We start from the raw sequence: 15,625 nt of genomic DNA on the forward strand, positions 1-15,625 counted from the left end.
GGTCACCCTCTCCCTTCAAGACCCAAACATACGATTCGAGACATCACGGACCCTGGCACCTGGGAGGCAACACAACAACCGTGAATCTCGTTCATTCCCAATAAACCTTTTATCTAATCCTCTAACTTTTGAGTCTCCAATGACTAACACTCTCCTCCTTTCCCTCCTTCCCTTCTGTGGAATAGGGCAGACTTTGTGCCAGAGATCTGCACCCCACTGCATGCCCCTGGTAAGTCATCCCCCCAACAGTATCCAAAACGGTATACTTGTTTTTCAGGGGAACGAGCACAGGGGATCCCTGCACTAACTGTTTTCTACCCCCTTCAAACAGTTACCCAGCTTTCTTCGTGCCTAGGAGTAACTACTTTCCCATAACTCTTACCTATCACAGACTCTGCCTCCCGAATGATCCGAAGTTCATCCAGCTCTCGCTCCAGTTCCCTAACACGGTCTTGGAGGAGCGAGAGTTGGGTGCATTTCCTGTAGATGTACTTGGATGGGACACTAATGACATCCCTCACCATTTGGACAAATACATGGATTGTAAAGGTTTAGAAAGATATGGGCCAAGTGCAAGGAAATGCGGTTAGCACGGACAGACATTTTGGTTGCCATGGACCAGTTTGGGCCAAAGTGCCTGTCTCTGTGCTGTCGGACTCTAAGTTGCTTTCTATTAAAATAATCTTTAATTCATGTAGGCTCATTGCACTTCTTCATCAAGCTGAAAACTGAATGGATCTCATTTAATGGTTGAAAAGGTGATCGGACTCTGAACACGAACACACGCAGACTCCATCCCTCCCCCCACCATGGCCACACCCTACACACACACACTCACCATCCACCCCACACTACCCTTGCCTGCACTCTGCTCACTCCCTCTGGCTCAGCAATGCAACAGCATCTGCTGGCCTTGTCCCACTTCCTTCTGTGCAATAAGTGTTACTGATGCTGTAGTACCTTTCCTGTTAGGGTTGAAAGGTTGTCTCCACCGATCACCTTTATCTCTCCAGTCGACTGATCATTCTGAAATTTAAAAACAAAACTGATTTACATTGCTTTACATTCAGAATGTGCAGATTAACAAATATTAAAGGCCAGTATTTATCATCCATCCTTGTTTCAATGCCTTTTCAGAGGGCAATTAAGAATCAAACACATTGCTGCGGGCTTGGAGTGGGAGACAAGGGTGAAAATTACAACGGCCTTGACCCAAATTTTTAATTCATCTCTGGCCACAGGAAAGGTGCCAGGGGCCTGGAGAACAGCTAATGTGGTTTCACTTCACAAAAAGGGTGTTCGAAATAGATCAGTGAACAATAGACCAATGAGTCTCACATTAATGGTGGAGAAACTAGTGAGAAAACAGGGAAGAAGAAAGTTAATCGCCATTCAGAGAGGAAAGGGTAGATCAGAGATAGTCAGTATGACTTTGTCAGGAGATGGTCATGCCTAACAAATCTGGTCAAATGCTTTGAGAGAGAAACACAGTGAGAGAGAGACAGAGACACAGTGGGAGGGGAAGGGGGAGGGTGGGAGAGACAGAGAGAGAAACAAAAACAGAGAGAGACAGAGACAGAGACAGACAGAGAGAGAGAGAGAGACAGAAAAACAGAGAGAAAAACAGAGAGAGAGAGAGAGACAGAGAAAGAGAGAAGAGAGACAGAGAAAGAGAAAAACAGAGAGAGAGAGAAAAACAGAGAGAGAGAAACAGAGAGAGAGAGGACAAAAACAAAGGGATTCACCAGGATGCTGCCTGGGATGATGTATTTCAGCCACGAGGAGAGGCTGGATAGGCTCAGGTTGTTTTCTTTGGAGCAGAGAAGGTTGAGGGAGTACCTGTTGGAGATGTACAAGATCCTAAGGGGCATGCACAGGATGGATAGAAGGCAGCTCTTCCCTTTAGTTGAAGGGTTAATAACAAAGGGGGTTTAATTTTAAAATGAAAGGCAGGCAGTTTAGAGGGGATTTGAGGAAAATGTTTTCACGCAGAGAATTGGTTAGGGGTCTGAAATGCATTGCCTGCCTCTGAACAGAGCAGTTCTGAAGAACGGTCACTAGATCTAATGCAACAACTTTCTCTCCAGAGATGCTGCCAGATCTGTTGAGTGTTTCCAGCACTTTGTTTTTGTTTCTGATGCCTATCCTAATGTGAGGTCTCTCTAAAATACTTCACAGACAATTGAGTGTAGTCACTACTGTAAGGTAAGAAACGTGGTAACCAGACTGTGTACATCAAGTGTGAACTGTAGAAATTAAAGTTTATTGAGGAGCAGTAATTGGATAACAATGTGAGCATATGTAAAGAGACACCCGTGTTCCAATTTTTGCTTTAGTTACTAAGAGTTCATAAACGCCAGTTAATTAATGACATTTTAGTTTACTCAAAAAGAATATATAAAGACACTTAAGCCTCTGCTATCAATATTCCTTCTTCCATTTATAACCACATTACAGCATAGTATAGGCCTTCGAGAGTTTTGAGAAGATTTGTAGCTCAGGTTGCGGTTTTGGATGTAGGTCAACAAACACATCGAGTTAGACCCCATCTAGCACCCCTTGAGAAAAAAGGAACAGGAAGTGACTTCACCACAGGAAATAATGTCCCCACAGGAAATGACATCACCAACCCAAAGAAACCCAAACATATAAATAGAAAGCAGGAATTTTCAGCAGTTTTCATCAACCTGAGGCCCACTAAAGATGTTACCTGGTAGGGTAACGAAACGTCTGGAAATGAACCTTCCACTCAGCGAGCAAACCTACATCCAAAATAGTACAGGCCCTTTAGCCTTTGATGCTGTGCCAAACTGTGAAATCAATCTGAAGCCTATTTATCCTACATTTTCATCCATATGTTTATCCAATGATCATTTAAATGTCCTTAAAGTTGGTGAGTCTACTACTATTGCAAGCAGGGCGTTCCATGCCACTACTACTACTCTGAGTAAAGAAATTACCTCTGACAGCTGTCCTATATTTATTTATCAGCCCTCAATTTATGACCCTCGTGCGAGCCATCAGCAGCCGAGGAAAAAGGCTCACACTATCCACCTTTTCTAACCCTCTGATTATCTTATATGTCTCAATTAAGTCACCTCTCACTCAACCTTCTTCTCTCCAACAAAAACAGCCCTACGTCCCTCAGCCTTTCCTCATAAGACCTTCCCTCGATATCAGGCAACATCCTAGTAAATCTCCTCTAAACCCATTCCAAAGCTTCTACATCCTTCCTATAATGCGGTGACCAGGACTGTATGCAATACTCCAATTGCGGCCGCACCAAAGTTTTGTACAGGTGCAAAACGACCTCATGGCTCTGAAACTCAGTCCCTCTACCAATAAAGGCAAACACACCATATGCCTTCTTAACAACCCTATAAACCTGAGTGGCAACTTTCAAGGATCTATGTACATGGACACCAAGATCTCGCTGCTCATCTACACTACCAAGAATATTACCATTAGCCCAGTACTCTCTATTCCTGTTGCTCCTTCCAAAGTGAGTCACCTCACTTTTCCACATTAAATTCAACTTGCCACCTCTCAGCCCAGCTCTTATGTCCTTCTGTAACCTACAACATTCTTCAGCACTATCCACAACTCCACCAACCTCAGTATCATCTGCAAATCCACCAACCGATCCTTCCATGCCCTCATTCAGGTCACCCATAAAAATGACAAACAGCAAGGGATCCAAAAGAGATTCTTGCAGCACACCACCAGTAACTGAACTCCAGGATGATCACGAGATCTTGGTGTCCATGTACATCAACCACTATCAGCTAGCCAACTTCTGATCCAAACCACTAAATCACCCTCAATCCCATTTCTCCCATTTTTGTGCAACAGCCTACCTTACTTTACCCTCATCTACCTGTTTGGTCACCTTCTCAAAGAATTCAATAAAGTTTGTGAGGCACGACCGACCCTTCACAAAACCATGTTGACTACCTGTAATCAACTAGTTCCTTTCATGATGATGGTAAATCCTCTCTCTTATAACCTTTTCCAACACTTTACCCACAACCAAAGTAAGGCTCATAGGTCTATAATTACCAGGGCTGTCTCTACTCTCCTTCTTGAATAAGGGAACGACATTTGCTATCCTTCAGTCTTCTGACACTATTCCTGTAGACAATGGCAACATAAAGATCAAAGCCAAAGGCTCTGCAATCTCCTCCCTGGCTTCCCAGATAATCCTAGGATAAATCCCATCTGGCCAAGGGGACTTATCTATTTTTACACTTTCCAGAATTGCTAACACCTCCTCCTTGTGAAAATTGACCCTATATAGTTATATCTCAGTATTCTCCTCGACAACATTGTCTTTTTCTAGTGTGAAAAGTGACAAAAAATATTCATTTAGTGATTCTCCTAACTCCTTGGACTCCACTCACAACTTCCCACTATTACCCTTGATTGGCCCTCAACTTACACTTGTCATTCTTTTATTCCTGATATACCTAGAGAAATCTTTAGGGTTTTCCTTAACCATATCTGCCAACAACTTCTCATATTCCGTCCTGGCTCTTCTTCACTCTCTATTTAGGTCCTTCCTGTCTAACTTGTAACTCTGAAGCGCCCTAAATGAGCCTTCACATCTCATCATAACACAAGCCGCCTTCTTCCTCCGTCATGAGATTCAATTTTTTTAGTAAACCACTGCTCCCTCGCTCAACCACTTCTTCCCTGTCTGACAGGTACATACTTATCAAGGACATACAGTAACTGTTCCTTGAATAAGCTCCCCATTTCAGTTGTGCCCATCCCCTGCAGTTTCCTTCCCCATCCTATGCATTCTAAATCTTGCCTAATTGCATCATAATTGCCTTTCGATCAGCTATAACTGTTGCCCTGTGGTATATACCTAACTCCGTCCAGCGCTAAAGTAAACATAACCAATTATGTCACTATCACCAAAGTGCTCTCCTACCTCCAAACCTAACACCTGGCTGAGTTCATTACCCAGTATCAAGGACCCAGGGAAATACTGAGGGAAGAGATCAATCTGACACTGGTACAGTTGAGAAAAGAAGTGTCAAACAGTCAGGGCAGGCAGGAACAAAGCAGAGAAAAAACATTGGACTGATAAATTAAACTGCACTTATTTCAATGCAAGACGCTTAACAGGGAAGGTATATGAACCCAGGGCATGGTGAGGAAGATGGGACTGGGATATCATAGCAATTACAGAGATGTGGCTCAGGGATAGACAAGACTGGCAGCTTAATGTTCCAGGATACAAATGCTGTTGGAAGGATAGAAAGGGAGGCAAGAGAGGGGGAGTACCGTTTTTGTTAAGGGATAACATTACAGCTGTACTTAGTGAGGATATTCCCGGAAATACGTCCAGGGAAGTTATTAGGGTGGAACTGAGAAATAAGAAAGGGACGATTGAATTGGATTGAATTGAATTTATTGTCACATGTACTGAGACACAGTAGAAAGTTTTGTCTTGCGAGCAATATAGGCAAATCACAGAGAGAAGTAGCATAGATAAGTAAATAATAGGTAAACAGTGGCATAAACAAAAACACAGGTACAGGCAAATGTTAAGAGTTTATGAATCTATTCAGTATTCTAATAACAGTAGGGTAGAAACTGTTTTGAAACCGGATGGTGCTCTACAAGTCCCTGGTGAGACCACACTTGGAATATTGTGTCCAGTTCTGGTCGCCCTACTATAGGAAAGATACAGAGGCTTTGGAGAGGGTGCAAAGAAGGTTTATCAGGATGCTGCCTAGACTGGAGGGCTTCTATACCGTCTCCCCGATGGTAGAAGTTGTAGAAAAACATTGCCAGGGTGGGATGGATCTTTGGGAATGCTGGCGGCCTTTCCTTGACAGCAGCCTGGTAGATGGATCACCTTATTGGGATTGAATTATAGGCCCCCTAATTGTCAGCAGGAAATTGAGAAACAAATTTGTGAGCAGATTTCAGTTATCTGTAAGAATAATAGGGTGGTTATGGTAGGGAATTATAACTTTCCAAACAGAGACTGGACTGCCATAGTGTTCAGGGTTTAGATGGAGAGGAATTTGTTAAGAGTGTACAAGAAAGTTTTCTGGGGATTTAGTAGGCGGATGTACCTACTAGACAAGATACAAAACCTGATCTGCTCTTCGTGAATAAACCAGGGCAGGTGACTGAGGTGTCAGTGGGGGAGCACTTTAGGGCCAGCGAGCATAATTCTATGAGTTTTAAAATATTGAACATAGAACATAGAAAAGTACAGCATAGAACAGGCTCTTTGGCCCACGATGTTGTGCCAAGATTTAATCCTAATGTCAAATATAGTAACTTAACCTACGCACTCAACTCATTGCTAACCACGTGCATATCCAGCAGTCGCTTAAGTGTCCTCAATGACTCTGCTTCCACCACCACAGCTGGCAACACATTCCATGCATTCACAACTCTCTGTGTAAAGAACCTACCTCTGACATCTCCTCTATACCTTCCTCCTAATATCTTCAAACTATGACCCCTCGTACCAGTCAATCCTGCCCTGGGGAAAAGTCTCTGGCTATTGACTCTATCTATTCCTCTCATTATTTTGTACACCTCGATCAGGTCTCCTCTCTTCCTCCTTCTCTCCAGAGAGAAAAGTCCGAGCTTATTCAACCTTTCTTCCTAAGACAAGCCCTCCAGTCTAGGCAGCATCCTGATAAACCTTCTTTGCACCCTCTCCAAAGCCTCTGTATCTTTCCTATAGTAGGGCGACCAGAACTGGACACAATATTCCAAGTGTGGTCTCACCAGGGACTTGTAGAGCTGTAGCAAAACCTCGCGGCTCTTAAACTCAATCCCCCTGTTAATGAAAGCCAAAACACCATATGCTTTCTTAACAATCCTATCCACTTGGGTGGCAACTTTGAGGGATCTATGTACTTGCACACCCAGATCCCTCTGTTCCTCAACACTGCCAAGAATCGTGCCTTTAATGCAATATTCAGCATTCAAGTTTGATCTTCCAAAATGCATCATTTCACATTTATCCAGGTTGAACTCCATCTGTCATTTCTCAGCCCAGCTCTGCATCCTGTCTATGTCACACTGCAGCCTGCAGTAGACCTCTATACTATCGACGACACCTCCAACCTTTGTGTCATCTGCAAATTTACTAACCCACCCCTCAACCTCCTCATCCAAGTCATTTTATAAAAACTACGAAGAGCAGAGGCCCAAGAACAGAGCCCTGTGGGACCCCACTCAACACTGACCTCCAGGCAGAATACTTCCCATCTACAACCACTCTCTGCCTTCTGTCAGCCAGCCAATTCTGAATCCAGATAGCCAAATCTCCCTGTATCCCATACTTCCTGACTTTATGAATGAGCTTACCATGGGGAACCCTATTAACTGCCTTCCTGAAGTCCATATACACCACATCCACTGCTCGACCTTCGTCGACCTGTCTTGACACCTCCTCAAAGAACTCAATAAGATTTGTGAGGTATGACCTGCCCCTCATAAAGCCATGCTGACTGCCTTTAATCACACTATACTTTTCCAAATACTCATAAGTCCTATCCCTCGGAATTCTTTCCAAAACTTTACTGACAACAAACGTAAGACTGACTGGTCTGTAATTGCCAGAGATTTCCCTATTACTTTTCTTGGAGGAACAACGTTCAACTCCCGTGGAGAGTGAGGAGGAAAACATCCTCGCCAGCGGCTTAGCAACCTCCTTTCTCGCTTCCCAGAGCAGCCTAGGATAAATCTGGTCTGGGCCTGGAGACTTATCAATCTTAATGATTTCCAAAATTTCTAGCACATCATCTTCATCAATCTTGATCTGGTCAAGACCGTATCCCAGCTCCTCTAAGTTTTCATTTACAACAAGTTCCCTTTCCTTGATGAAAACCGAAGCAAAAAACTCATTTAGGGCCTCCCCTATCTGCTCAGACTCCACGCACAAGTTCCTACGCTATCCCTGACCAGCCCTACCTTCTCGCTGATCATTCTCTTATTCCTCACGTATCAGTAAAATACCTTTGGGTTCTCCCTAATCCTTCTTGCCAAACCTTTTTCATGCCCCCTCCTGTCTCTCCTCAGTCCATTTCTGAGCACCTTTCTAGCAAGCCTGTAATCCTCTAAAGCTGTGCTAGATCCTTGCTTCCTCCACCTTACTTAAGGTGTCTTCTTCCTTTTGACGAGAAGTTCCTCTGTTCTCTTCATCCAAGGTTCCTTAATCTCACCCCTTCTTACCTGTCTCAGAGGAACAAATTTGTGCATAACTCGCAACAACTGCTCCTTAAATAGTCTCCACATGTCTGTTGTGCCCTTCCTGTGGAACAATTGCTCTCAGTCTGTACTTCCCAATTCCTGTCTGATAGCATCATAATTTCCTTTTCCCCAATTAAATATCTTCCCTTGGTAACTGCTCCTTTCACTCTCCAAGGCCATGCTAAATGTGAGGCAGTTGTGATCACTTTCACCAAAGTGCTCTCCCACCACGAGATCTGACACCTGTCCTGGCTCATCGAAGAGCACCAAATCCAAATTATCCTCTCCCCTCATCGGCCTGTCTACATACTGAGTAAAGAAACCCTCCTGAACACATCTGACAAAAATGGCTTCACCCAAACTATCTGCACTTAGGAGGTTCCAGTCGATATTGGGAAAGTTGAAATCACCCATAACAACAACCCTGCTACATCTGCATTTTCCCAGAATCTGCTTGCCTATGAGATCTTCAATCTCTCTATTGGTATTAGGTGGTCTGTAGAAAACCGCCAATGAGGTGGCTGTTCCCTTGCTGTTTCTAACTTCCACCCACACTGACTCAGTGGACAAACCTTCCTTTTAAGGTGTCAAAAGGAAGAAGACACCTTAAGTAAGGTGGAGGAAGCAAGGATCTAGCACAGCTTTAGAGGATTACAGGCTTGCTAGAAAGGAGCTCAGAAATGGACTGAGGAGAGACAGGAGGGGGCATGAATAACCTTCAATAACCTTCATTTCTGTAGCTGTGATGCACTCTTGCACTCTCTGATTAGCAATGCTACACTTCCTTCTCTTTTTCCACCCTCCCTGTTCTTTCTAAACGTTCTAAACCCTGGAACATCAAGCAACCATTCCTGCCCCTGTGAAACCCACGTCTCGGTTACGGCCGCAATATCATATCCTAAAGTACTGATCCATGCTCTAAGTTTGTCACCCTTATTTCAGACACTCCTTGCATTAAAGCAGACACACTTTAACCAATCCCTTTGTTTCATTGCGTGAGAAACCTTCCTGATAGATTCAATATATCGTGTCACTGCAACTGACCCCCTCTCAGACATGTGGCTCTGATTCCCACCCCCTGCCAAACTAGATTAAACCCTCCTGAATTACCCAAGCAAATCTCCCACGCAGGACATTTGTGCCCCTCCAGTTCAGGTGCAACCCGTCCTTCATGTACAGGTCCCACCTTCCTCAGAAGTTATCCCAATGGTCAAGGTATCTGAAGCCCATCTTCCTGCACCAGCCTCACAGCCACGTGTAAAGTTGCATTCGCTGACTGTTCCTCACCTCACTATCTCATGGCACCGGTAGCAAACCTGGAATCACTACTCTACTCGTCCTACTCTTCAGCTTCCAACCACACTCTCTGTATTCACTTTTCAGATCCTCAATCCATTTCCTGGCTATATTATTGGTGCCAATATGTACCACGATTTCTGGCTGCTCACCCTCCCCCTTCAGAATCTCGTAAACCCGATCGGTGACATCTGGACCCTGATACCAGGAAGGCAACATACCTTCCAGTAGTCCCCTTCCTAACCACAAAATCTCCTGTCAATCCGTCTAACTATCGAGTCCCCTACCACTAGCACTTTTCTATTCCCCCCCCCCCTTCCTTTCTGAGCCACAGTGCTAGGCTCAGTGCCAGAGACCTGACAACCAAGGCTTTTAAACGGTTAGATTCACCTTCCCAGAATTCCTTCGCTCCTCCCTCGCACCTCTCGGCAAATGAAGGCCCCGACGCCTGAGGTAAGTCTTTTAAACGGTTAGACTCACCTTCCCAGAAGTCAACAGTGATGGAAAAAGATAGATCAGATCTAACAGTTGAAGTTCTAAATTGGAGGAAGGCTAATTTTATTGGTATTAGGCAAGAACTTTCAAAAACTGATTTTGGGTACAGATGTTCGCAAGTGAAGGGACAGCTGGAAAATGGGAAGCCTTCAGAAATGAGATATCGAGAGTCCAGAGACGGTATATTCCTGTCAGGGTGAAAGGAAAGGCTGGTAGGTATAGGGAATGCTGGATGATTAAAGAAATTGAGAGTTTGGTTAAGAAAAAGAAGGAAGCATATGTTAGGTATAGACAGGATAGATCGAGTGAATCCTTAGAAGAGTGCAAAGGCAGTAGGAGTATACTTAAGAGATGGATCAGGAGGGCAAAAAGGGGACATGAGCAAGCTTTGACAAATTGGGTTAAGGAGAATCCAAAGGGTTTTTAAGAAATACATTAAGGTCAAAAAGGTAACTAGGAAGAGAATAGGGCTCCTCAAAGATCAGCAAGGCAGCCTTTGTATGGAGCCGCAGATGAGGGAGATACTAAATGAGTATTTTACATCAGTATTTACTGTGAAGGAAGACATGGAAGATATAGAATGTAGGGAAATAGATGGTGACATCTAGAAAAATGTCCATATTAGAGAGGAGCAAGTGCCGGATGTCTTGAAACACATAAAGGGGATAAATCTCCAGGACCTGATCAAGTGAAATCCAGAACTCTGTGGGAAACTACAGAAGTGATTACTGAGCCTCTTGCTGAAATCTTTGTATCATCAATAGTCACAGGTGAGGTGCCAGAAAACTGGAGGTTGGCAAACGTGGTACCATTATTTAAGAAAGGTAGTAAGGTCAAGCCAGGGAACTGTAGACTGGTGAGCCTGACCTCAGTGGTGGGCAAGTTATTGGAGGGAATCCTGACGGACAGGATTTACACGTACTTGGAAAGTCAAGGACTGATTAGGGATAGTCAGCATGGATTTGTGCGTGGGAAATCATGTCTCACGAACTTGATTAAGTTTTTTGAAGAAGTAACAAAGAGGTGCGATGAGGGCAGAGCAGTAGATGTGACCCATATGGACTTCAGTAAGGCATTCGACAAAGTTTCCCTTGGGATACTGGTTAGCAAGGTTAGATCTCACAGAATACAGGGAGAACTAGCCATTTGGATACAGAACTGGTTCAAAGGTAGAATACAGAGGGTTGTTTTACAGGGTGGTGGAGGGTTGTTTTACAGACTGGAGGCCTGTGACCAGTGGAACGCTATAAGGATCAGTGCTGGGTCCACTACTTTTCTTTATTTTATATAAATGATTTGGATGCGAACATAGGAGGTACAGTTAGTAAGTTTGCAGATGATACCAAGCTTGGAGGTGTAGTGGACAGCGAAGAAGGTTACCTCAGATTATAACAGGATCTTGATCAGATGGGCCAATGGGCTGAGGAGTGGCAGATGGAGTTTAATTTAGATAAATGCAAGGTGCTGCATTTTGGGAAAGCAAATCTTAGGTGGACTTACACTCATATTGGTAAGGTCCTAGGGAGTGCTGCTGAACAAAGAGACCTTGAAGTACTGATCCATAGCTCCTTGAAAGTAGAGTTGCAGGTAGATAATATAGTGAAGAAGGCGTTTGGTTTGCTTTCCTTTGTTGGTTAGAATATTGTGTATAGGGGTTGGGAGGTCATGTTGCTGCCATATAGGATGTTGGTGGGGTCACTTTTGGAATATTGCATGCAATTCTGGTCTCCTTCCTTATCTGATGCTGTGAAACGTTTTAGGGTTCAAAAAAGATTTACAAGGATGTTGCCAGGGTTCCAGGATTTGAGCTATAGGAAGAGGCTAAATAGGCTTGGGCTGTTTTCCCTAGAGCATCGAAGGCTGAGGGGTGACCTTGTAGAGAATTATAAAATCATGAGGGGCATGGATAGGATAAATCGACAATGTCTTTCCCTGGGGTGGCGAATCCAGAACTAGAGGGCATAGGTTAAGGGTGAGAGGGGAAAGATATAAAAGAGATCCAAGGGGCAACGTTTTCAAGCAGAGGGTGATGCGTGGCTTGGAGGGGAACTTGCAGGGGGTGGTGGGCAGTTAAGAGGGGTTCTTTATTCAGAATCAAACCGAGTTGTTGTTACAGAGGGGCTCCTTAGTTTGACACCATGTCATATTGCTTGGTCAGAAGTGTGGCCTACTGATGTGTGTGGAAGGACTAAAATGTGGTTGATTTTTAGCTGCTCTCTGAAATAGCCGAGCAAGCACGATCAATTGTATTAAATCACTAACCTGTAAATGCATAAACCTAAATGTATCTATGTAAATGAATGAATCATTGATAGCCATCAGAAACAGGAACTGCTTTATTGTTTCTTCCCTAGCATAGAAACACTGAAACTCATTGTAACAATTGTATTATCTTTTGTATGCTGACATCATCCTCCTTGATCCTCTGCGCTGTCACAGAAACTAGGAGCAAGAGTAGGCCATGCAGCCCCTCAAGCCAGGTCCAGAATGTTATGTTGCATGCAGCTGTATAGAACATTGGTGAGGCCACTATTAGAGTATCCCATACTGTTCTGGTCACCCTTCTGAAGGAAAGATGTTGTTAAACTTGTGAGAGTTTAGAAAAGGTTTACAAGGAAGTTGCCAGGTTTGGAGGGTTTGAGCTACAGGGAGAGGCTGAAAATGGAGAGGCTGTTTTTCCTGGAGTGTTGGAGGCTGAGGGGTGACCTTACAGAGGTTTATAAAATTATGACAGGCGTGGATAGGGTGAATAGCACCCTTTCTCCTAGGGTGTGGGGGAGTCCAAAACTAGAGGGCATAGTTTTAAGGTGGAAGGGGAGACATTTCAAAAGGACCAGATGGGCAACCTTTTCACGCAGAGGGTGGTTTGTGTATGGAATGAGATGCAAGAGGAAGTGGTGGAGGTGGGTACAGTTATGAAGTTTAAAAAGGCTCCTGGATGGGTATATGAAAAGGAAGGGTTTGGAGGGAATGGGCCAAATGCTGGCAAATGGGACTAGATCAGATTGGGATGTCTTGTTGGCAAGAGCAAGTCAGACCGAAGGGTTTGTTTCTGTGACTCTATGTCATGCAATATGTTCATGGCTGATTCTCTGTATGAATGCCATACTCCAGATTTCTTTCCAGGATGCATTTAAAATCTAAAAACTTATCTATCTCCTTGAATATATTCAGTGATGTCCAGAACTAGAGGGCATAGGTTTAGGGTGAGAGGGGAAAGATTAGAAAAAGACCAATGGGGCAACTTTTTCACACAGAGGGTGGCACGTGTATGGAATGAGCTGCCAGAGGAAGTGGTGGAGGCTGGTACAATTGCAACATTTGAAAGGTATCTGGATGGGTATATGAACAGGAAGGGTTTGGTGGGATATGGGCCAAGTGCTGGCAAATGGGACGAGATTAGGTTGGGATATGGTCGGCATGGACAAGTTGGACCAAAGAGTCTGTTTCTGTGCTGTACATCTCTATGACTCTATGGTATTTCCAGTCAATATTTGGAAAGTTAAAGACCCCATAACAACTACTGTGTTGGTCTCAGTCCTATCTAGAATCATCTTTGCTATCCTTTCCTCTACATCTCTGGAACTATTCGGAGGCCTCTAGAAAATTCCTAGAGGGACCTCTCCTTTCCTGTTTCTAACCTCAGCCTATACTATCTCAGTTGGTGCATCCTCAAATATTCTTTCTGCCACCGTAATGCTGTCCTTGACTAACAATGCCATCGTTCCCCTTTTACGAACTTCTCTGTTCTTATGGAAACATTGAAATCCCAGAACCTGCAAGAACGATTCCAGCTCTATCCATGTCTCCGAAATGGCTACAAAATCAAAGTCCCAGATACCAACCCACGTTGCCAGTTCATCCACCTTATTCCGGATGCCAAAATGTCCTTTACAAATCAAGCAATTGTAACTATCAAGCTGGCTGGGGGTTCCAGGATTCAATGGTTTTTTTAAAATTTCATTCATGGGATGAGGGCATCACTGGCTAGGCTAGCATTTATTGCCCATCTCCAATTGCCAACTGGCCCAGAGACCAGTTAAGAGTCAACCAGTTAAGAGCCAGTCGTTACATGTAGGCCAGACCAAGTAAGGGTGGCAGTTTCTTAAGGACATTGATGAAACAGACAGGTTTTACCAACAATCGACAATGCATTTATCCTCATCACGTGACTCTTATTTCAGGATTTTAAAAAAGTTGAACTCAAATTCCACCATCTGCTGCAGCAGAATTCAAATCCAGGTCCCCAGAACAGTATTGGAGTCTCCGGATTAATAGTCCAGCAATAATATCACTAGGCCATCACAAACTGTTTCGAACTGCACCTGCCCCAATTTCTTGCAATACATTCTGCATTGTGGCCAAGTGGGCTCAGCATGACGTTAGACAGCTTGATATGAATTAAACTATATTGAATGTTAGAAGTGTAATCAAACAGCACCTGCAATTCTGCTCATCAGTAGTATAAAGGTTAGGAGATCATTTACACTTACCAAATATTCAACTGGACTCAACACATAAACACAATGGCTACAAGAGCAGATCAGAGACTAGAGATACTGTGGCAAGTAACTTACCTATTGACACACCAAAGTCTATCCACCATCTACAAGGCACAAGTCAGGAGTGTGATGGAATACTTCTCACTTGCTTGGATGTGTGCAGCTCCAACAACACTCAAGAAGCTTGGCACCATCCAGGACAAACCAACCCACTTGACTGGCACCACATCTATAAGCACTCAATCCTTCCGCCGCCAGTGCTCAGTAGCAGCAGTGTGTACTATCTACAAGATGCACTCCAAAATTCACTAAAGATCCTTAGTCAGCACCTTCCAAACCCACAACCACTTCCACCTAGAAGGACAAGAACACCACCACCTGCAAGTTCCCTTCCAAGCCACTTACCACCCTCACTTGGAAATATACTGCCATTCCTTCACAGTCGTTGGGTCAAAATCCTGGAATTCCCACCCTACTGGAATTGTGGGTCAATCCACAGCAAGTGGACTGCAGCGATTCAGGAAGGCAGTTCACCACCACCTTAAAGGACAAATAGGGATGGGCTATTAAGGCTGGCCAGCCAGCAACACCTAAATCCCACAAATAAGTTTTTGAAAAAGCAGATTGATGACTGGGAATGTCATTTCCTGGACATCTCCAAACACAGCCTCACCATGAAATGTAGTCTCAAAACTCTTCCCAAAATACCTGTGGTATACAGACTTAGGGTTTCCATTCAACTTTACAAAACTGAACTGGAAACAGTGGACTAGCAGTCATTGATAGGTGAAAGGTCATTAACTTTCATACACTGTGTGCCCCAAAGACCCAAGGCATAATCCATAACATACCCAGTGCTCACCACCTTAGCTAGAAAACAATACAAACCCAGTACAAACAGTGTACATTGACATCCCCCCCAAGGCGGACCCTGGGTGCACCGTGACTCGCCACCCCCCAAGACAGACAGACTCAGGGTGCAGTTAACTGTTTAAATGCCAAAAATAATGAGTGAGAAAACAAACTACAGAATAAACTAGTATGGTAGCTGTGGTTAGCAGTGCTGCCTCACAGGGACCCAAGTTTGATTCCAGCCTCAG

General features: G+C 44.0%; 1 protein-coding gene across 2 annotated transcripts in view; it reads right to left on the reverse strand.

The window, feature by feature from the left end:
* The window catches only part of hprt1 (hypoxanthine phosphoribosyltransferase 1), a 47,549-nt gene that overhangs the window by 19,811 nt on the left and 12,113 nt on the right, over nucleotides 1-15,625 (reverse strand). For both annotated transcript variants that reach the window (XM_072595665.1, XM_072595664.1), the window contains exon 4: nucleotides 961-1,026. In XM_072595665.1, the coding sequence (XP_072451766.1) occupies nucleotides 961-1,026 (66 nt within the window). The remainder of the gene's footprint in view (nucleotides 1-960; nucleotides 1,027-15,625) is intronic.

The sequence above is a fragment of the Chiloscyllium punctatum genome, chromosome 25, assembly GCF_047496795.1.
Source record: "Chiloscyllium punctatum isolate Juve2018m chromosome 25, sChiPun1.3, whole genome shotgun sequence".
NCBI lineage: Eukaryota > Metazoa > Chordata > Chondrichthyes > Orectolobiformes > Hemiscylliidae > Chiloscyllium > Chiloscyllium punctatum.